Source organism: Rhopalosiphum padi, chromosome 4, assembly GCF_020882245.1.
Source record: "Rhopalosiphum padi isolate XX-2018 chromosome 4, ASM2088224v1, whole genome shotgun sequence".
In the NCBI taxonomy this organism is placed as follows: Eukaryota; Metazoa; Arthropoda; class Insecta; order Hemiptera; family Aphididae; genus Rhopalosiphum; species Rhopalosiphum padi.
The window spans coordinates 3,878,447-3,901,994 of record NC_083600.1 but is presented as its reverse complement, the minus strand read 5'-3'; the positions used below and the strand labels follow the sequence as shown (position 1 = coordinate 3,901,994).

At 29.9% G+C, this 23,548-nt stretch overlaps 3 protein-coding genes across 6 annotated transcripts; 1 reads left to right on the top strand and 2 right to left on the bottom strand.

Moving 5' to 3' along the window:
- Positions 1 to 96: 96 nt before the first annotated feature.
- LOC132929825 (probable cytochrome P450 49a1) lies at positions 97 to 3,299 on the bottom strand. Its single transcript, XM_060995415.1, has 9 exons — positions 2,965 to 3,299; positions 2,676 to 2,883; positions 2,366 to 2,591; positions 1,494 to 1,681; positions 1,236 to 1,422; positions 1,036 to 1,168; positions 766 to 972; positions 496 to 699; positions 97 to 434 (listed from the first exon to the last, which is right to left on the bottom strand). Exons 2-9 carry the CDS (start codon positions 2,767 to 2,769, stop codon positions 318 to 320), a joined length of 1,356 nt encoding a protein of 451 aa, XP_060851398.1. The 5' UTR covers positions 2,770 to 2,883; positions 2,965 to 3,299; the 3' UTR covers positions 97 to 317.
- Positions 3,300 to 3,507: 208 nt separating this feature from the next.
- On the top strand, positions 3,508 to 7,862 carry LOC132929826 (RNA-binding protein 1). 4 transcript variants are annotated; one of them, XR_009662161.1, is made up of 5 exons: positions 3,508 to 3,834; positions 6,092 to 6,314; positions 6,382 to 6,540; positions 6,949 to 7,292; positions 7,461 to 7,684. XR_009662161.1 is itself a non-coding variant. In XM_060995416.1 (4 exons), the coding sequence occupies exons 2-4, from the start codon at positions 6,109 to 6,111 to the stop codon at positions 7,552 to 7,554; spliced, it is 471 nt and encodes a 156-aa protein (XP_060851399.1). In that variant the 5' UTR covers positions 3,508 to 3,834; positions 6,092 to 6,108; the 3' UTR covers positions 7,555 to 7,862. The 4 variants fall into 4 exon arrangements, 2 of the variants coding, with proteins under 2 accessions (XP_060851399.1, XP_060851400.1); XR_009662160.1 differs by having other exon boundaries at positions 6,382 to 6,552; XM_060995416.1 differs by lacking the exon at positions 6,949 to 7,292 and having other exon boundaries at positions 6,382 to 6,552; positions 7,461 to 7,862.
- Positions 7,863 to 8,797: 935 nt separating this feature from the next.
- LOC132930873 (nose resistant to fluoxetine protein 6-like) lies at positions 8,798 to 22,137 on the bottom strand. The gene is made up of 12 exons (XM_060996971.1): positions 21,535 to 22,137; positions 16,360 to 16,580; positions 15,913 to 16,121; positions 14,341 to 14,435; positions 14,077 to 14,276; positions 12,667 to 12,830; positions 12,404 to 12,572; positions 11,610 to 11,945; positions 10,183 to 10,372; positions 9,424 to 9,566; positions 9,218 to 9,326; positions 8,798 to 9,132 (listed from the first exon to the last, which is right to left on the bottom strand). Exons 1-12 carry the CDS (start codon positions 22,031 to 22,033, stop codon positions 9,041 to 9,043), a joined length of 2,427 nt encoding a protein of 808 aa, XP_060852954.1. The 5' UTR covers positions 22,034 to 22,137; the 3' UTR covers positions 8,798 to 9,040.
- Between the last annotated feature and the right edge of the window lie 1,411 nt (positions 22,138 to 23,548).

Genomic DNA, 23,548 nt, shown 5'->3' with positions numbered 1-23,548 from the left:
CACATAAATATTTGTACGTTATGTGGTGTTTAAATATGATACATGTGGATATTGTATATTTTTGTATATAATGTTGTTTATATATAACATTAAAAATAAAAACTCTTATTTTCATTATATAATATCAAAAAATATAGATATACATTATGTAATTATATTTGTATATAAGATAAAGATATATTATACTATTTAGTAGCACATGCTTTAAATATATTTAGTGATACATTTTTATTTCACAAAAGTTGAAGATTGTTTAGAGAAAATTAAAAAAAAAATAAAATAAAAAAAATAAATAATGTTTTGCGAAAAAAATGTGTTTACCTATTGTGGAATATTAAATCTATGCGATTGTCTGGTATTCTATTCATGCGATAGATCATGCCAATATTTTTTGATTGTTCAGTTGGCATACTGATTTTGAAATTCTTAATTAACTGAAAACAATATGTAATATTTTATTAATATTTCATATGTTAGTTAGTATCTGTATTTTACTTCAGACAGGAGTATTGTCATTTCTTGCATGGCAATGTGTCTTCCTGGACACATTCTAGGCCCATGTCCAAAAGGTAATGAAGCGTAAGGATCAAACTTCTGGATGTTAGAATTTCTTAACCACCGACTGGGCTGATACTCTAATGGAGCTTTAAAGTATTTTTCTTTTGTCGATGTTAAAGAATTAAAAGCCATCACCAATGTCTAGCATATAAATATAATTTAAACAATTATTGTACTATACTTAAAATTATATCACTTTGGATTTACATTAGCTGGAATTTCATAGCCTCCAATGACACAGGTTTTTGGAAGATATCTGGCATTTGCGCCTGCAGTAGGGGACAGTCTAAGTGTTTCTTTTATGCAAGCCTTTAAATAAGCTTTTGTATCTTGTTGAACATCCTCTAGACAAGCTTTTTGTACGTTTTCATTTTGAGAAATATAATACAATGTCATTGCTAAAGTAGTAGCAGTCTACATTAGAAATTAAATAATATTATTTTAATGTTAAAATTGCAAAAACCAATAAGTACTAACAGCATCAATCCCGCCAAAAAATATTTCTAGTACAAGTAAATTGATATCAGTACTTGATAAATTTGCATTTGTATTAATAGCATTAACTAGAGCATTGTGCTCATGTGTCTGTTTCAGGTACTCATCAATAAAACTGAAAATTCCAAATAATATAAACACTTCTATTCAATAATAGAATGTGATGTATAGTGTTGAATTACTTTTTACATGTGGTATGCGAGCTTTCTAGATTTTTATAGGCATTTGTTTTATAAAATTGCCATACAGGTGGTTCTTTGAGTGTATTGTACAATCCGTCCATGAATTTACTTCCTGCTTCCATAAAACATTCGGACATGGTTGTATTTAAACATTTTATTCTTAATCCAGGCGAGACTATAGAAATTGCTGGATGGGAGAAAAACATTCATCAAACGTAATCTTAATATAAATGGAATTTAAGCGTTACTATTTATTACCTTCAACGGCAAATTTAGTTAAGTGATAGAACATGTCTTTTAAACAATTGTCTTTATTTCGGTTCAATTTTATATATTCAACGAAATCCACTGCTGCTTCTTTATGTTGAGGAATGAAACTTTCATAAATATTTTTTGCCATTAATGGAGCAATAGCTTTTCGCAGTCTATACCATTCTACACCATTTCTATAATCAGATTATTAATTGTTAATCCAGTAATTAATAATTGTATCATGAAACATAAAAAAAAAAAAAAAAACAGATCTCTACAAATGCTGAATTAATAGTTATTTAATATTTTCCAACAGTATTTAGTCACAATATTTAATATTATTTTGTCAGTAGGAATTTTTGTTGTGTGTCTACCATTTAAAATGTTATTGTAACCAAAGACTATCTTTTATACAAAACAAATCTACTTAGTATTTAATAAAAAATTGTTTATATTTTTGTAACTTACCTTGAACTCTAACTGTAAGCTGTGCTGCCAAAATAATTGATACCAAAAATATAACATACCTACAATATTTTTATTTTCATCAAAAAACTTTCAAAATTAATTTACCTTATTTTTATGCTATTTGATATTTAATATTATGTTGGCATATTATTATAAGTTATTATAGCTTATAAATAATACATTTCTAAAAAACTAATTATTTATTCAATAAATATATTATTAATATCAATAAGGAAAAATCAAGTGGAAAATAGTAACAGAGCACAACTGCAGAAAAAAAAACAAATTTCAATTTCAACATCCTATAAGCAGTATAAGCAAAGGTTTCAGTAACAGTTGGTAATTTTAAAAAGATATTATATTATGTATTTAGTTTTTTATAATGTTATACTATAATTTATTATTCTTACTCAGATACTAATCCTCCAGTGCCATATGGTATTTTTCTGAGTAGATTTAAAGCTGGAAATATTGGTCTTGCTGGGTGCTTACCTTCATGAGCAAACATTGTTTTGGCATCTTCCACTCTTGTAACCACAACCATTGTTTTGCCACCCAATATCAGTTTAAACACTGGGCCCAACATACATTCTAAGTCACCCAAAGCTTCTGTCAGACGTAAAGAGTCGTAAGGACCTTGTTTATTTAAAAAAAAATATTATAAAATTGAATTTATCTATTTAATAAGGAAGTGAATAAATCAATACAAGTAATGCCTACCGATTTTTGGGATGAACAAATGCGTGTGGCCGAGTAGAGGCCATCTTTTTGGCTCAGGTATGCTACTAAACGGCTTGTACAGACGGCATGTCATGACTAGTTATTGTTCGAGATAGACTGGGTTCACAAAATCAGATTGGCCGTCTACATTCAATTTACTGATTAATCTGTATTCCATATTTCGATAATATGGTAATTCATTAGGAGCCTGTTCAAAGTGCATAATGTATGGTACATATTAAACATTTATATGTAAATTACACCACCGTCCACCAAACACGAATATTACCTTTTTATTACAATATTATACATTTATTTTTATGTTCTGAAATAGCATTACACAGGCGATAGATCGACTGTGTTCTAGTGACTCGTTACGTTTAATTTAATAAATACGAATTATAGTTTAGACTGTTTAGAAATCGAATGTTCATTAATATTTAATTAATTGATTATTCAATACTCGCACAATGGCGTCGTTGATTTTGATTTTTGATTGTAATTGTTAAGTAGTTAAGTGTTAATAGTGTAATATATAATAATAACATACAATATAGTAGTATACTAACTACCGTCTATTATCTAATAAATTCATGTGAAATGTGAATCACGGTCGTTGATAAATAATAAATAACTAAAAAGCACGGATATAGATACTATATCTATATCCGTGCTAAAAATTGAGCAATCAACAGGTAGTTGTTATTATTTTAAAATGTCTCGAGCGACGTTGCCGAGAACGCCGGTCGTTTTGCTTCCATACCGCGCGACATTGACACCGGCAACGTCGCACAGTTGCGTCCGGGTCCGTCATCCATTTTGTTTACATATTATCGTCGTTCTCTACTATTGCAGCACCTCCGACCACAGCAAACGGGGTCCTCTACTCCGTCTAGCTGTTAATGACACGGTCGCTGCCTTAGCGTTTTTCCGTTTTGTCATTCGTTGTTATTAGTTATTCTTTTAGTTTTTTCCCCCCTCGTAGTCTACGCTGACGACTATATCGTATCAGGTTTACTCAACGTCACGTAACAAAACATTACTGGTTTTTTAAATTTTCTAGTTTTCACTATTTCTCATTCTGATTTTTGTTGCCGTAGCAGAAGCACAAGAAAGTGTACCTACGCCGCCCACACGATTCGCCAATTCATTTTTAAAAGTGAGTATTTACCATTGAAAACGCACGTAAATGCGACAATTATATTAATAATTTATTACGATATTGAAAATAATATTTACTGCAAATCGTTGCCGGCAAATTGGCCCCCGGTAGTCGATAAAGGGATGAACTAGTTAACGCCGCCGCCGCCGCGTATTCCTTTGCGGGGCGGACATTTTTTCCCCTGATTTTCTTTTGTCACTTTATCAAGCGGGTTTTGTTTATCGAATAGGTACTTAACTAGGTAGTAATAAATAATCGATATCTTTTTTTTTTGCGATTGTCTACGTCTAAAGGTTAAAATCTTGAAAATCTTTGTTCAGAGAACAATCTATTATTCTACCCGTTCTGTTTTCGAAAGCATTGTAGGACATTGTATTTTTTCATACAATTTCGATAAAAGTTTTTAACTTACGCGTGTGGTAATTATTGCCACATGTTAATACTATGTTAATGCTAATATTATGTTTATTAGTGTATACTGTGTAATAGGTACTGATTTACCGACCATTCAATACTGTTAGTACTGCAAGTGTGATCATTGCTATTAAATTGTTTTTAACTATAAGCATTGGTACAGTTTCTTTTACGTTTATAATGTACTCAACTTAATACCATGGTATTGAAGTACTAAAATCTTGTGTGTTAAATTCATTATATTGCTTACATAAATATCAAGTTAAGGGAAGAGTAAAATGTGTGTATTACTATTTCGAAATATTAATAGTACACAGCTTTTGGCAATAAAGTGTTCTATTGTTAAATGAATACTTAATTTATTATAAAAATTTAGGCCAGTAAACATTTTTTGCTAGTTTTAATTTATTAACTCCTAAGTAATCGCATATGTGCATTTTTATCATATTTTGAGAAAATTATGTTAGAATTGTTATTATAATATTAATGTAATGCTTATTGGGATAATATGTATGATAGAAATAATTTATAGTACCTACCATCATCAGTGAACAGTTCTATAATTAAAAATAAATATCTTATAATTTCTAAGTCTATTAATTTAAATTTATACTTATTCAATAACCATTATGATCAACAGCTTAGTATTAAAATTTTTTAACTATGTATCACTTTTATAGCTAGTTTAAAATCAATTTAAAGGATTAAAAATAGCTTTTGATTTAATAAACACTTAAAAAGTTATTTAAAATTACATTTTTGTAAATTGTATAAATATAACTATAAATATAATTTTTATAAATTGTACTATGTGAATATAATTAAAGTTTGTTTCTAAATGTGGAATTTTTTATTAGATAATGAATTTCTTACAATTTGAAGTAAGTAATACTATAATTAAAACAATAAATTAAAACATGATAAAAGTATAATTGTATAAGTATCAAATTACTGGTATAATATTATAAATGTTATTAAGATTGTGTTGTCTACTTATTATTATGCATTGTTGAAAATAGCATTTGTAAACATATATAAAATATTAGTACTAAATGCTATGATTTGTTAGTTGCAAAATGAGCTAATAATGAATTATTTTGGTTTTTTTATTTAGAAGTAACTTTATGTATTTATTATTATCCTTTCAAATTGTTAGAAGAAATTAATATTTCTTAAATAATATTAATGTGTAACGTTTCCAAGGTTAATGTTTTGTTTTATCTCCGTTTTTGTTAGGCTATTTAAATTGAATTTTTTTTTTTAACTTAAAATATAGTGAACAAAAAAAAGAAAATGGAGTATTTATTAAAATGATGTTATTCTCCAGGCATTTTAACTTTAAAAAGTTTAGTATTAAAATTATTGCCCATAATATTTTGTTTATCATTGGTGTTTTTTAGGGATTTGCATTATAATTATTTGGTGTCCATAATACACTTAGGTGCTTAAAACACTTAAAAATCTATATTATCCTAATTGTTTTATTTTACAAATTGACAATAATGTGTTGTATTTTATGGTAATAAATAATAATCATTATATTTAGTTAATCTATTGAATAGTATTAAGTATCAGTAATATTTTGTGCATTAAAAATTGGGTACATAATTTTAAAATTTAGTTTTTCCTATGGTCAATAAGAGTTTATAATTTAAGTGTTAATTTTTAATGAGATTTCTATATTTAATAGTAATATTCAATTAGGATATAATGTGATTCCTCAATCGAAAATATTTATTAATTATTATATTTTTGGGTATTTGTTTTGTGTTTACTCTATTCAGTATTTAATATTTATTAGTAAGTTAATCTTAAAATAATTTTTCTTTTACTTTTTTAGTCAAAACTTAAAGCAACATGTCTCATCGTGACTGGGATCAATCATGCAAAGTGTACATTGGTAATTTGGGTCAAAATGGTACCAAACATGAAATTGAAGCATCATTCACAAAATATGGTCCGTTGAAAAACACTTGGATTGCTAGGAATCCACCTGGTTTTGCATTTGTTGAATTTGAAGATCCTAGAGATGCCGAAGATGCAGTCAGGGGACTTGACGGAACGTTAGTAAACATCTGATATAGAAAAAATTATTTCAAATACTTATAATAATAAGTTTATTCTTTTTAGCCGTATCTGTGGAGTTCGTGTACGTGTTGAAATGTCTAGCAACCGACCTCGTGGTGGACGTGATGGTCGTGGTGGTGGTGGAGGAGGTGATCGCAGAGGTGGTGGTGGCGGTGGAGGAGGTGGTGGATACAACAGAGGTCCTCCACGCTACAATGATAGGTATAATGACAGGTAACATTTTATTAATTAGTTCTTAATTCAATGATTAACTTTGAATTTATGTTTTAATTTGATTTTTGGTTTGATCACTGGGTTCAGTATACATTTCAGATAATTTTTTAAATTTTAATAAATTAATTAACTTTTTCTTCTAGCAAATAATTCAATACATTTTGAATTTCTGTTGATCATTTATAATATATTTTTGCTGATTGGGTTTGTCTTTTTTTATCTCATTGATTATTTGCAAATATAATTTTTCATTTATTTCCTTGTCCTACCTCGTTCTGGTAAGTTTATTTTTTATTTTGAGGTTCACTTCTTAGGAAAATAATTTTTTTTGTTTATTTGTTTTTTTTTCTAATTGGGCTTTAATTGGATCTTTTTTATTTTTGGGATAATTTACAGGAAAAGGATCATTGGTTATCGCCCATACTAAAAAATTTATCATCCCATCTTATAAAAAAAACCTCACACTGACAATATGACTTGACCAACAATTTTCGTACTTCGCTCCACCAATTCTACTGAATTGAAATACCGTAACGTGTTATTTAACATCATGCGGGCGGAAACAGCCTATTCTACACTATTCTACAATATTCTTCCAACGCCTCTACCCTACGATCAACTCTTCACAAGCACTCGTATGCTTTCTTGGCTGTTTTAACGTCTCCACTCACACTCTCCATCTAAACAACATATGGTATTATTTATTCTTTCATTGAAAATTGAGAGTTGTAAGTTAAAAGGTATTTAGTTTTTTGTTTTGTTTTTTTTTTTTTAAACAATTACCTATGAAATGTTTTTTTAATAGGAGCTGTAATAAGTAAGTATAATTAATATTCCTCAGTTGGAAATGGAGATGGTTATATAATCTGTTATTATTATGATATATAACTATTTAAATTGTATTTTAGATCACGATCGCGATCTCCCAAACGTCGTGCACCGCCATCACGGTCACGTTCAAGGAGCTACTCACCAAGACAGCGTCGTACGTCACATTCCTAAGATAACAATTTTAAACAACGATGATACAGGTTTCATTTAATATGAACTTTAGTATGCCCCAATATTATTATTGTTCCCTATGACACTTCAATATTTTCTGTTAGAATTTTACAGAAATCCTAATGATTTTTTTTTTTTTTAACGATCTAATTTGTAATTTTTTTTTACTGAAGATTACTTGGTATTTCCAAAAGATCACTTAAAATTTAATAGCTTTATAATAAGTTGACTTTTGTAAGTTATTTTTATTCATTGTACCTACCATTAGTTTGGTTTACTTAAAATATACAATACACTTAGATAAATAATTTGATTTTTTAATTGTTTAGACTGTTTTGTATTGGTCCTCATACATAATTATCCACTTAAATGATTCCTGACTTATTAATGGAATTAGTAATTAAGCTTTTAAAATGTTTAAATAAATTGGCTATCTCAGATTAAAAAAAAAACATTCTGTATTTCTGGGTAAGTAATCAATTGATAATCAGTATAAAATATAATAATTCATTTTGGTAATACATTTAAAAACCAACTATAAGTGTAGTAGGTGGTTGCTAATAAATTAAAATTATTTAAAAAATATGAAAAAAATCAACATTGATTTAAATATTGTAATATCAAAAAGAACTATTCAAATTCTAAATGAGTTGTATGTTGTAAGAAGTCCATTCAAATATTTGTCCACTATCACTATAAGTCATGTGCAATATTTAGATCTGGATAATGTATACATGGTATTAGAGCAACTTATTTACTGACTTGCTGTATTATCCCCCCCCCCGTGTAATTTAGTAAAATAAATTATTATTCAGACTAGTTTTTAACTGATTGCACATTTAAGTGACAACTGTATTGTTGATCATAATACCAAATTGGGTTTTTTTTTTGTGGTCAACAAATATTTTTGTACTTTACAAGACTTGCCGAGATAAATTTATTAAGATAATTGAATATATAATTTAAATATATATTAATGATGTGATTTGATTGATATCTTACAATACCTGATGTGTATAGACTAATAATAATAAAAAAAAATATTAAATTAAATGATTTTTATTTTATACAATTAATAAGTATTAGGTAGGTTATAAACAACTAGACAAGTATGTGTGTAGAATATAAAATAATTGTTCTTGGTTAATTAAATAGAATGATAATTACATGTATTTAAATTATATTACGTATTTCTTAAATCACAAGTATTTCTACTGTGAGCGTAGTTAAATATTTCTTACAAACTAAATTATAGAAAATTAAAAACATTAATATATATTATATTATTCTAATTGTATTGTATGCTTAGTAGTCTTAATTTTAGCTTCTATGCAAAAAAGTCGAAATCATAGTTGTTTAGTTGATTAAAAAATATAAATAATAGTTTATTAGACAATATAAATTGAAAACCTGTAGGAACTGAGGAAGTACAGACACTTAAAATATCTTAAACATTAATATTTAATACACTATTGTTATAACTGGACTATGGAGCTGTTATCTGTTGAAATTTTTCTGGTTTTGTGCTTAGATTATTTATCTTTGTCGTTATGTTGTTTACATAACAAGATTTATTACCTGAAAATTAAAATCCAAACCATGACGGTTATCTTAGTGTGTGTTATTTTATTACAATCATTAATAATTGTATTTGTAATTGAACCTGGATTGAAGAAAATTTTTTCTAAGCCGATTATGGGTGATTCGTAGAGTAACGTCAAACAGAAAGCCGTCACGAACGATAGGGTGATGTCTCCGAGCGATAACCACACCTACGAGGACGATATAATAATAACAATAATAGTTTAAACATGAGTCTTGTAACGTCGTCACGTCAAAGATATCATATTATAATTTAATAATAATTACCAGGTTATAGTAGGACGTGTGAAACGGTGTCCGAATGGAGCCTACCGTGTACAACTGCAGTCCACCATGACACAAGAACGCACAGTACGTCAATCGGCTCAGCGTTATTACCGGTTTCCAGCACAAGATGGGTTCGATAAAACCTATAGTATAATGCGAACACATTAGAAAACGAATAATTAATAACATTTACGGTCGCAGCTATCAGTCTCGCAGCAGTCTCGGAATAAGTAAACTGCGTTTCGAAAAAAGGTCACGATCATAATATTACTGTGTAAATTCCGTCCCGGGACATTTAAAAAAAAAAAAAACATGAAAAGTGATACATAATAATATGTATATATTATTATTAGTGTTAAAAGTCAAGGAACAAAATTAGAAAAATTATGGAAAAAGATACAACAATGAATTATATGTATGAAAAAAATGAACGAATATTGTAAACAAAAGCTTTATTCGTTTAAAATTTGTGCGGAATACACTCATACGCTTTTTTTACCAGTTATTTTCATGTACAGATAAACCGATATTATATAACATAATTATATTTTTATTTTTTAGTCCTCAATCAAAATAAACGGAAGGAAAATAATGGCTTTTTAAAAGTTTTCCCTGGATGTATTTACGGATGAATAAAAAAACTATTTTTGCCGTTTAATTCGCGTAAAAATTACAAACGCGATCCAATAGTCTACGAATCTAAAGTGACAATAGGTTTGCATTTTTCCGGGTAACGTCGTTTGTGTGTATCGTATTTACCTCCGTTACCGGTGGACACTGCGATGATTGTCCAACTAACACCCGCTGCCCACGTGATGCGATACAGTGCGCCGTACAGAGCGGCAACAAAAGCGTCGTACTCGTAGTTGGGCTTGTAGAACCACCAGGCCGAGAACAGCGTGCCGAACATGAGGACTATCGAAATGATCCAACTCGACCATACCACGTACTGGTTGATAAACAGTACAAATAAAAGGTATTATACTATTGTCATTTACCACCAGCGATATACATATATATATATAACATACAGTAGTTAGTAGTTACAAGTTGTGAAGTATTTGAGTAAAAGTGCCATTCAAATATATTTTTGAGTATACCTATTTTTTTTAGGACGCAGAAGGATACATTATATTTCTAAAGTATTAACAAGTATTAAATTAATAAATAAAAATTATTTAAAAAATATATTAGTACAGTAATATGCTATCTTACGTTGATTAAAAGATCTGCAAAATTATTTTAAATTTGTGTCGGTATATTTTGAAATATTTTAAATACCTACCTTTTAAAAGTATTCCTTACAGCGCCGATAGAAGTACGTGTTGTTGTAACGTCGATTGGTATAAGTATAATCATTAATCATTATGACACAACAGAAGTTCTTGGACGGTGCTCGAGAAAAAGGGAACGAGTCGATAATTTTGACAAATTTTTCGATTATTACGCCACATCTTACTGTAGATAACGGTGTTCTATCTATGTAATTTTTGCCACCAAGACATAAACGTGGATATCTAAAATACGTCTTCAGTCTTATCGAAAACTTTATTGAATAGCCCAATGGCATACGCAATTCACAGCGGTCGGTATTTAAGATAATATGTATATAGTTATCGACTATCGCGTAAAACTTTTAAGAAACATAACTGATGATCAACTTACTACGATAGCATAATAGTCATTATAATGCACTTAATTATCAAAACAATAGTTTTATTTTAGTTTTTATAATAACTGAGCATGGCTACGACTCATTTAACTATTTAAGGTGAATAGGTGGGAGTAGTTTGACACGTACGATGTAACTTATGTCAGTGTAAATATACGTGTATTTTAATAAGTATTTTTAAGTAGGTATCAAGATTTGATTTTTGAAAAAGAATTCCATTTCAATATTAGTTTATTGAAAAATTAGTAAAATGTGTGTATAAAAAATAAGTATAGCTAGTATAAGTAGTAGGTACGCCTGGCACACTCCATCCAAACCTAAAATGATTATTACCCCAGACCTAAATCAACACCCTAGTTTCCTCGAGTAATTTATTTTTGTATTTCATTAATAATTCGTAAGTTATTGTGATTTATTGGTTCCGATAAAATATTTATTTTTTATTTCCATAACAAATGATTAACGATAAAAACGTATTGAAACGATCGTCATCGCTATAATAACAAGTACGCACTTTGTTGATTTTGTAGGACGAGTTTTTCATCTTATGCCTCACCAAGCCCGTCATCATGCCGACGTAGTACGGCGTGGCTCTAGTGTGCGTCGGAATGTAGAGGCTGCGGAACGTTTTATTGGCGATGGGATTTCGCAGCGTCTTGATGTGCACCAACAGGAAGGCATCCAATTTGCCCAAATACGTGACGAAGAAAGTGGTGGAAATCGACGTGGCCAATATGAGTGCCAGTACTGAGTTTCCGATTTTCGGTTTGTGATACAACAAACTGACGATGATTGGGGCTGTCAGGAACAGGTGCGTATCACATGCGATGTACCAAGACTGTATCATGCACTGCGTGGTGGCCGAGGTAAAAATAAATATTTCATTGCGTAGGTCAATATATTATATTATAATCAAACATAAATCATATTATATTATGTATATTACGTAGGTACTATAGATTATAGGTGATTGGGATGAAGGGATTACCGAACGTCTCCCTCAAATAATTCTCAAGGCCCTCAGCAAAAAAATGTCTACGTTCCACAAATATTATTATTTAACAATAATAAATATTGTAATATCGGGTTTATTATATAGTTATAATATTTATTTAAAATTATTATTCTACTTTGATCTGGTTTCAAAGTTAATGGTTTTATCATTTGTCGACCCATACTTGATTCAGTAAATGTGTATATTTTTGCATATTTAAATTTAAATAAATTTCAATCTCCTATCCCTTAGAATATGTTTAAATCTTCACCAATAATTACGTGACCTACAGTTTTACTTTTTTATACACTTACCAATTTTTCTGGTTCGATATAGTTGTTTATGTAGAGTATGTTGGTCCACCAGCTTTCGTGGCACCTTTCCACTTCCGAGCCCACTCTCTCGTTCCACAGAGGTCCAGTTCCTATTTTTATAAACATCGTACAGTAAAATCCAATCACTATCGCGTAAACCGGTGTCAACCTATCAAGTAAATAATATTTTTGCTTAGTTATTAACATTTTCCATTGTATATTGTATTCTTTAAGACATCGATAACAATAATTATTGTAGTTACCTCACGTAACGGTGTATGTAAAATAGTGGTATTTGAAAAGCTTTTGGGTTTTTTTGGATGTGTTCCAATAGTAAGTAACATGCAAGGAAGCCACTTATTATGAAAAATGTATCCACTAGTATGGGTCCGTTAAGTATGACCATAGCTTCGATTTTGCTATAAAACTAAACCAAAAGGCAAAAATCATGTTTTAGTTTTACATAATATTTATTTTTTCATGGTACCCCTTGTGATTCATAGATGTTTAGGTTATAATATTATATCCATAGGAAAATATCTATGTACGCAGTTAAAACATATTTTGTAGTTTGTTAAATCGTTATTAATTTCAGTGAAAGGTATGTGTTGTATCAAATATTACCATTATTATTTTTTAGTTACGCGCAAGAGTATATTGGTAAATGCTTTGAGTACGTTGTACATAATATGTCATATGTCATATTTTCCTAAAATGTATTTTAATATTTTTTTTCTTTCTGTGCTAAAAAAATAATTGCTTACTCCTTAGTTCTCAAACAACAAGTCATTAGGAAAAAAAAAACAAAAATAATACACAAATTATTCATATAAATGATTTACGCACGCTTATGACAGATATTAAAAAGATATTTACTCATTTCCCACCATTTACTGAATACTTATAATTATAAAACTAATATTTTTTTTATCGTATTTGCTTTTCTTTATAAATATTATTAATTATTATGACTACGAGTATATTACTGTATACGCTTTAATACACTTTGTAACTTATGCGATGTTTATTTAAATTGTCCAGTATATTACATTGTTATTGTAATTTAAAAATAGAAATACAATACATTGTTAAACTACAATTCAGCAGTGTTCAATTTTTAATCTTGAGAATTGCGCATTGAAATATTTGAATTTATTTAGTGCATAATTATATAATGACGATCGATCTCTTCCAGTTGGTATAGTGCAGTGTTTCTCAACCTTTGTATCATGGCGACACACTATTGAAATTGTTCATACTTTGTGACACACAATAAATAAAAATAAGAGTAATACCTATTAGTTTTTGTAAATATAGTGTCAACAAGGTTCGTGCATTTAATATTAGTACTTCCCGCGACACGTTTGGACTTACCAGGCGACACACCAGTGTGTCTAAACTATAGTGTATTTGTAGATATTTAAACTGCCAATAAGTATGAGACTATCGAGCTATTTAAGATTTCGAAGATGGCACAAGTGTACCATTATTGTAATTTGTAAGGTATAAGAAGTAAGAATTTTTTGGTTAGATTGTTATTAATTACCATTATTCATTAATGTAGTATAAATAAATTATATAGCTATGTAAAGAAAACGGTAATAGATGCAAAAAAAAAAACGTATAAGAAATGTAATTATTTGATGATTAATAATTATAAATAGTGTACTTACGTATTCAATAAAATTAGTGTTCATTATTGGGGAGCCTAAAGTGAACATAAAACGATGTCCTACAATAATGAAACACATCGATATAAATTTCAACCCATGAATGCATTCCAGGTTGTCTGAAGTCTTCGGGAAGGTAAGCAGTTTGCGAACGTTTTTCGATAGTGAAAACGATTGGAGTATGAGATGTTTTTTCGATTTTTCTGTAATATTACAATAACAATTCAGCGTATTTGGCTTATACAAATAATTTTTATAGGGACTTACCGGAAAACTGAAAATGCTCGAATGAAGACATTGAAGTAAACAAATCGTAGTAAGTACTCACACCAATGAAAATTAACGAGAATCCAATTATTGACCTGGACATATAAACAATCTTTGTAAAATTAAAGTAAAATATTTTCACATTCCAATCGTATTATAATCATCGACTAATCCCGTACCGTATAAATTGGACATATTGTTTTATTTGCACATACGAAATTAATTTGACATTATATCTGTGCCATATTAGATTTTCACGAATAATCCCTCTATAGAGTATTATCCACGCTTGTTAATAATAAATTCAAAATTGACACGTGCGTTAATGCATATCAAGCTGAAAACGATTGCGTATAATTTACCAACCGATCGGAGGATATTCGAATGTTTTTAAATGACCCGAAATAAAAAAAAAATGTGCCGTGTTATTATTTTGTATGTATAGCTGGCGCACAAAATCGCACGATCCTGTTTAACATTATTAATTGTTGAGACGGTTGGTTTTTTTCCGTTTAGTTAGCTATACATGGTTAAAAAAGATTAAGCTAAGCTAGTAAGTACTTAATAGCTATTAATATTTATTTTAACACGATTAATAAAGTCTGGAAATTAACGACTTTGCATATTTTTTTTACACCTCGAAAGACGTAGGTACATCAGCGACGAACAAGAAAATATGTATATATATATCGTTACGTTAATTTATCAGCGATTTATCGTTTCTGTAGAGACTGTTATAACAATAAATTGCATGTACACGGTTTTGTAGAACGTTACTGAAAACCAGCAGTTGATTCACTGAGTAACTGTGGACATTTGGTAAAGATATTTAAGGGGATTGAAAGTGATGATTTTCCATCACATGTCCATCACACTTGTAATACAAGAATATAGACGTATATTTTATTTTGATTTCGCCGATAAATCTAATGATGCGATAAAGATTTTTGAAAACAGATTTAAATTTGTTTTGAAGTTTAACTCGAATTGACTTTTCCACGCTTTCGTTTTTCTTGCCTTAAGCTTACCAATAAATGAAATATTTCAAATATAAAAGTTCCAATTTGTCCTGTTTATTTTAGTGTGATTTGAGATTAAATCAAAAATGCGGAAAAGTTGGTCTTAAGCAGATTCACGAAATATTCAAATCTGTTATCAGAATTCGCACTGCATTGATTGTAAGTAGAGCACAACTTCCTATTATATAGCCTCGTGACAGAAAATCACCACTTGCGATTGGTATTTTTTAAAAAAAAATAGAGATAATTATTAATATAATAATAATAATTAAATATAATATAATAATTAAACACGTATACGAGTGGTTTACGTATGTCACTTGGAAGAGAAAAAAATGTCACGTTTCACCGATAAATGTGCTTATATTATATATATATATAAAAAACTACACATACGATGATCGTATCCTGTTAGATATGATATCCTATAGCAACTGCTCGTCCGTGGGAGCTTGCGTCGCATTAAAAACACAATATAATAATAATAATAATAATAAAAAATATTACATAAATAATTATTATTTATGTGATATTTTTTTTGAACGGCACGTACAAAAATGTATAATCTCCCCAGGTCCACGGTAATGCAGTATTCGTCTGACACTTGACGGCACCGACACTGGTCGTTATTTTTTCCTGAGGGATTTCCCGCAGGATACCTTCCATGTGTTTCGATACGTCTCCACTGTTGCACGTGTGCGGCACACAGTATGCTATGTAAATTCTGTTCCGCATACTTTTGTTCGGATCGAATGCCAATTCCTGAATATAATAAAATTCACGCGATGAAAAGGGTGTTATAATAATTCGTTTGACGGACATGTGTAAGCGCTATATATGTATTGTACGAAAAAAATCGTAGGTATATTGTTTATTGTAGACGGGCGCACAATTAAAACCCAATCAATCCGTTGTTCAACGTGTAATTGTATTATTCCTACGGATAGCGTTTACCTCTCGTCTAAGAAAAAAAAAATAAACAGTTGATATCTCGACTTGCCTGCAGTGTATCCCACGAGGATTCATTAAAAACGTGTTTACGTGATCTAAATTCAGAATGAGCTATGGGATTTATTTCGACTTCTACCAGACAGTATTGTCCTTGGATAAAATCGTCCCGTTCAAATACTTCGACGTCGACGCATTCGTCAAAGTTCCCAAGATTGTACGTGGATCCGTCAAACCAACCAGTCGATATAAATTTGGCAGACGCGTCAAACACTAAAAGCAAATATATTATAGTAAACGCGGTATATTATGTAGGTCAATAATACAATTGAAATATTGTAGAAATATCGTATAGATGTAAACTATAAAATTACGCACTCGATAGCTCATAATTTACATTTTACACTATTTCCGCAGTATTTCATAATTTTTTGTTGCGCAGTAAAAATTGTCTGTCACGACACTGTTTTTAAGTTGCACAGGTATTATTGAAGTATATGCACAACGCATTCAAATACCGTGCAGTTAAATCACAGATGCACACAGATCATCGCCGAATACAGCTTATTCTGTTTTTATTCTAATGACGCTAAATAAAAAAAAGTAATAATAAGTTTCACGGTACACGTGTAGCCGTTTGTGCCACTATAGTGCAGTATATATTATTATATCAAAACCACTTTATTCATTAATCTATGATTTATTTATGAGCTCGTCGATGAGCTTGTAATATATTATTATATTTCCTCGCAGTAAGAGAAATAATAAACGTGATCAATGATCATAATATACAGAAAGTCAATATCGACATGGCGTCATCTTCTGTCGCGCAAGTGTATAATATACAGGTATATAGTGAAATATTATTTTTGCAAACAGACTGTAATCTATTTATGGTAGGCCCGGTGTTGGCGGTGATGAGGGTGATATATCATCCCCCGGAGCCTTTTTTTTTTTACTCGCGTGGAATTAAATAATATTTTGAAACTCGACAACTGCCAATTTTATTATTACGTTACCATAGCGATATTTTTACGTAGGTATAACACCTCCATATACACATATAATATGTCTTCATCGGGAATTTATGACTATATATACTCCGCGAATAGTAAAAATCGTATAATGTAATATAATACCAATACGATAGTTTTATAGAATTATAATACATAATTGTTTGAAGAAGAAAAACCCTCCGCCGAGGCGTTGAAGAGTGTCCAGCGTGTATCTATATAATAGTTTCTAGATAATACGAGGTATAAGTGGTACCTAAAGTGAATCTTCCTGGTAATTTTAAAATGTTTTGTCCAATTTATAGAAGTTCCATGCAGTACATACTATAGTATAAGAAAGTTTTAAATACTGATGGGAATTGCGTACAAGTAACAACGGTCAACGGTAATTATTTAGAGGACATCGTATCCGCACGCAGGCCCGTAGCAACCAAATATTGCGCCGGATGCGAAATTTCAAAATGCGCTCATAATATTATTATTGGAAATTATTTTCCGCAAATCATTAATATCTATAAATCAGCTTAAATTATATTGAAGTTATAAAAAATAATATAAATATGTATTGAAATTATTAACATAAAATATTAAATTTACATTTATGCGTCCTCTCAAGAATCGCGCCCGTTGGGTAGGCACCGTTCACTCCTATCCCTTAATCCTTATTCTACGGTCTTGCCCGCATGTGTTGTCTCCGTCTTACTAACGCATACCATACCAAAATATATGTTTATTAGTTCCAATTTTATGTGTTGAGCTCAAATTTTAGAGTGAAATTACCTATTATTAAACTTAAAGGTAGAACATTAACTGTGTTGTCTTGTCGGGTTTTTACGGTATTTGAATAGTTTAGCAAGTTATGAGTGTGTAAAATATTAATATTTAAAAATTCACATAATTCACTTGAGAGGTAGCTCCAGAGACTTGGTTGGGGGGGGGGGGCTTAGTTTTAATTTTTCTTATTATTTTTTTAATCCATGTAGATTGTTTCTATTTATTTACATATACTTGTATGTGTCTATGATAGTCGATAGTGTAATATGTTATTTTGTTTGTAATATTTTTTTTTAAGAATATACAATTTTTTAGAAATACGGGCTTGGAGAAGCGGTTTCTAGCCCCCCCCTCACCCTGGAGCCATGCATGATTCACTTGACAAATTAAAGTGTCATAAAAAATCAACTAGAGATCACGAATAAGGTTCTTATCTAAGTTTGATAATAGGTCATTTCCCTCTAATATTTAAACTAAACACACAAAATTTGAACTGCTGAACGTATATTTTGGAATGGTATGCGTTAGTAAGACGGAGACAACACGCGGATACGACTTTCTCTTAACATAAGCAACCTGTGCTCAGCGTTATTAGTTATGATATGCGACGTTTATTAGCTATAATTTTAAATATACTATACTATTATATTTGATATTATAAAAAAATGATAATAATCTTTATTTTATAACTTCTTATTATCTCGATTTAAAATTTTAAAGTATATCATAATAAATTTTTACTCGAGGTATTTTTGTGACTTTCAAAAATGTATACTGTTGTGTGATATTTATTTATACACTTACAACCAATATTATAGAATACAAAAATAATAAAGAAATGGAATTTGTTATTTATTTGTGTAACACATTATAATATATTTATAAATAACATTAATCGTAATATAAAAAGTCAGGACAGGTTTCTTTCAAAACAAAATAATTATATAGGTATGTATATGTATTTGCAAGGAACTAGGAATAGCATAATATATTAATGGTGTCAATGCACATAATAAATTGGAATACTAAAGCCATTCTATACCTAGTTGTTATTCGTGAACTCGTTGACTGACATCGACACATCGTTGAATATTATTCTGTATATCTTCCTGGTAATTATTTCACTGGTACGATGGACATCGTCCAAGTTGTCAAAATGTAATATTGTACTACGGTATTACTACACCACTAACGAATAGAAAACCGGAAGTATGATTGACGAAGTGGTCGCTAAGATGGCCAAATGTGATGAGTCATTGGTAAGCGGAACCGCTACGACGTGTTAATCGTCGAAACAATACAACGCGTGGCAGGATGATAATACTACAGTGGCCGGAAATCACTCGAACCGCGAACTTAGTTGAAAAGTCGAAAACGACGAAAAGCCAGAAAAGCACGAGTCTGTAATCTGTACGCATTGTAGCGGTACCAACATGTGCTCCCACGACACAACCAACCAACGATGTTAGTAATTATTTTTTTTGTACTTCGATTATTGTTTATCAAGAATGGAGGATTTATTAAAAACAAATTAATTAATAATAATACCGATTATAATCAGTGCAACGACGCCAATGCAGAAGTCTGAAAAACTGAATATAACCGTCCGCCGCGATACCCTTATTTCAACGCCCATATTTTTTTATTATTATCTATCTATAAGTTACAATTATAATAATTACATTCGCGTGTTTAGTCTTTTTAATCCCTGAAAATCATTTTTATGTTTAAAACAATTTATTTCGAAAATGTTCTCTTGATAGAGCTCAACACTGCTGTTAATTTTGTAATAAAACTTATGAGTCTTCATATAACTATCGTTACTTTTCTACATCAGCTTCGTGTAAACCATAAGTTACACGACGTGAAAAGTTTTTCTAGTACCTACATAAATATAGAACTTAATTTATAGATATTACGCAGTTTTATATTGAAAAGTTTCTGATAAGGCAAGAGCATAATCGTAATCAATGATAACGAAATACATGTTATCGATTCTGCAAAGTGCATATGAGCAAGGCTAAGATAAAAATGTTGGTAATCCTATATTAGTTTACTTGAGTGTATTTTAGAATTTTTCACAAAAACTAATAGGTAAATGGTAAAATTTACGATATTCTCGTTTTAACAAAAACAATTCAACTCATATTAAATAATAATATCTGCTAAAAAATTATCAAAAAGACATTATTAAATTTTTAAAATTGTTATGAACATCAACAAAATTACGATAGGTAACTAAATAGATGCAATACTATATTAATCAATAACCGCGATTTTTTAAAAATAAATTTTAAATTTAAATTTTTATAAGACATAATAAAGTAATAACATATAAAATATAATACATGATAAGAAATTTTGGTGTTGAAAATAAATTAAATTGTTTTATATTTATTTTAAATTTTTAAATATTAAATATACATCTAAAGTTCCTTCACATCTTTAAAGTGTAGAATTTCTAACATTTTTCTCATAGCCTTTCATGTGTTAAGTGAGTGCAATTAAAAATTTGTTGTTGTTGTTAATGTTTTCAACATTTTGAAAATAAATAATAATATTTATGTTAAACTTATGACATGTCAGTCACAAAAGATTATATTTGTTAACGTATTTGTTTACTTTCCATGCAGTACTCTATAATATATAGTCTTACACTCTTACATATTATAAATTTTATCCTGTTGAATTTTTTTTATTTTTATTATGTTTAAAAATTAAGCCTATTTGACGAATTTAAAGTGTGTGTAATCCGTATAGATAGGTATTTAAATAATTTTTTTAGTGATGTCTTCTATTAAAAAAAAAATATTTTCATTAAAATAGGCAGTACAATTCATAAAAGTTACGTAACAACGCCTCTTAACCACGTTTTAGTATATTTTTGTTTCTTTTATCGTTGTTTATTATTAAATACAATTATATACATAAAACTTATATAATATATATATTATGTAATCAACAGTTATTCATAGTAATGTTATTATTTCATTAATCAATTTATTTCTATTACAACAAGAATCAATAATGTGCTTTAAGTTTTTATAATATTTAAAATGTTTATATTCCCGAGACGAGACGAGTCAAACTAAAGATAATAACTATTGACTCCAAAAACAGACCACAACGTAATCAAGTTAGTTTTGAAGTTACATGCGAATCGTTCTAATATTATACGTTGTAAAATGATAATTCATTTGAATGTTGTGTATTTGGGAGGGGGGGGTGAGGGTGCTATATGTGAGGGTAGTCTTTGAAATCTATTCTACTCGAACATAATATCTCTGTATATGAGCATAAACTCAATTTTACCTCATCTCTCCGTGTACGTGGCCGTTTTGAATGACTTTTCTCATTAAAACAGTATAATATATTTTATATTTATTTATATTCATAATAGATTTTTAGGTCTTAGTTTATTTTATTGCATTGTTGCTCACTTTTTGTCGCCCAAAGCTGAAAGTCGTTAAGCTGCGTCAGATACACGGTGGTGTGCTTGTAGCATTGTGTGTGCACATCGGCCGAAGTAACGAACGGCAAGAACTTGGACATGATGTCCGAAGTGCGGCGCAGTAATCGTTGCACGTGCGTCCTGTTTCCGTCGTCCGCGGCTGGGATTGCGAAGCTGCCGCCGTAATGAAGTCTATCCGGCCGGAAGTCGTCGACGCCATCGCGCGGTCGGAAGTCGTCTTGTCGTACGTATGGTAGGTAGTCTGCAGCGGTAGCCGATTGCGCCGCCCGACAGTAGTTGCAGTTGTCGTACGAACCAATCAACGCGACGATGATCATCAGACGGAACGACGTGATCACATCCGTGCAGCGGTTTTTCGACATTTTTCGCGGGGCGATCGTTATAGCATTACTGCAGACGTTGCGCGGCGTCGTCCGGTACTGGCCGCGGGGAAAGAAACATAACGAATGTAAACTGTTAAAAGTCATAGGACTTCAATGAGGAGTTATGACATTTCGTTTTGGTGAAACAATAACAAGGAACCGAATTCGGATTTGTTTGGATTGCGTCGCAAAACAAACACCTGTGCGAAAAAAAAAAACACGTAATCGAAATAATATACCAGCTATATAGGAGTGTGTAATTAAAAAAATATATATTATTCATCGTCCGGTCGTGATGTATACCTGCAGTGTTGCAGAGGGACCACGACGGAGGTAATTGAACTGTCCGCCAGTAAATATAGTACTATACAATATATACATATATACGTGCATGACAAATTGTTATACATATATACGTGTACATAAAAGTGTGTAGAAAAGTTGTACCGAAGTGTAGTATCGTACTTAAAATTCGTATTGATTGTGAAGTATAATTAATATTATAATAAAGTATGTTTCACGTACACACGCATATATATATATATATATATTATATATAATAATTATATCTATGAGTATAAATTGTATTAAGCAGAGTTTGAAAAGCAGCAAAATTATCTGAATAAATGGAAGATAGATATATATATAATATATTATATACGCATATAAAGTAATTTTACTTCTAAGTTGTTCGTAACAATGTTAATTACTGTTAATAAATTTACACAAAAGTGTAACAACTAACAATGTTATTCGTATATATAAGTTACTAACTTCGAATTTACTTTGTTAAATTAAATAGAATTTATGTTTTGCCGATGAGACAGGATCGGTTTATTTGCAGTATATTTTAATACTCCGTATAAGCTCACGACATCGATTCAATCTGCTGCTAAACGTTTCGAGTTTCAAACATTTTTCTAAGCTATATTGAAAATTTTTTAAGTATAGGTCGGTGCTCAATTTTCACAAAGGGGTGATACTTCAAGTTTTAATGGTAGGTGTCTACTGATTTTCTTTTTTAATTTACATAAAATATTCAATTATTATTAAAAAAAAAACAAAAAATATCCCAAACAATAAAAACAATATAAATTATTAAGTGAAGGTGAATGCACTTCAATGAATAATAGCGACGCAATTAAACGTACCTTGCTTATAGTTAAAGCGTAGGGTCTGAGAAGCGTATCATTTATTAAGTCAGAATAATGTATTACAAAGAAAAGTCAAATTCCGTGTACGGAGAAAATAAAAGTCTTATATATATCTCGGTTTGAGAGAATGTATTGGTTTTACAATGACGCGTTGTATTTTTATGTTCTGTTTTACACGTTGTATAGGAGAAAAAATTCTTTGATAATTAACTTCAAGGGTGGTTTCTTGTTGAAAATTTGATCTAGTTGGTATTTTAGAAAATTTCCAGTACTTTTCAAAATAATAGGGAAAAAATAAATAAATAACAGGCATTTTTACGCAAAACCAGTTTTTAATCAAATTAAAATTGTTATAATTCAAAATGAAATTACTGTTGAGACCATTATTTAAAATATTATATTAGAATTTTCTAGACATGGTGATGTAAACATTCAAAATAATTTGGCTGTTTTTATTTTAGTATTT

Coding starts and splice junctions, on each gene's coding strand:
- LOC132929825 (XM_060995415.1), bottom strand. CDS start 2,769: ATGACATGCCGTCTGTACAAGCCGTTTAGTAGCATACCTGAGCCAAAA. Junction 700..765: donor GCTATGAAATTCCAGCTAAT/GTAAATCCAAAG, acceptor TTTATATGCTAG/ACATTGGTGATGGCTTTTAA. Junction 435..495: donor TGACAATACTCCTGTCTGAA/GTAAAATACAGA, acceptor TATTGTTTTCAG/TTAATTAAGAATTTCAAAAT.
- LOC132929826 (XM_060995416.1), top strand. CDS start 6,109: ATGTCTCATCGTGACTGGGATCAATCATGCAAAGTGTACATTGGTAAT. Junction 6,315..6,381: donor GTCAGGGGACTTGACGGAAC/GTTAGTAAACAT, acceptor TATTCTTTTTAG/CCGTATCTGTGGAGTTCGTG. Junction 6,553..7,460: donor AATGATAGGTATAATGACAG/GTAACATTTTAT, acceptor ATTGTATTTTAG/ATCACGATCGCGATCTCCCA.
- LOC132930873 (XM_060996971.1), bottom strand. CDS start 22,033: ATGACTTTTAACAGTTTACATTCGTTATGTTTCTTTCCCCGCGGCCAG. Junction 16,581..21,534: donor TCAGCTTTGGGCGACAAAAA/GTGAGCAACAAT, acceptor ATTTGCTTTTAG/TGTTTGACGCGTCTGCCAAA. Junction 14,436..15,912: donor TGGGGAGATTATACATTTTT/GTACGTGCCGTT, acceptor TTATATGTCCAG/GTCAATAATTGGATTCTCGT.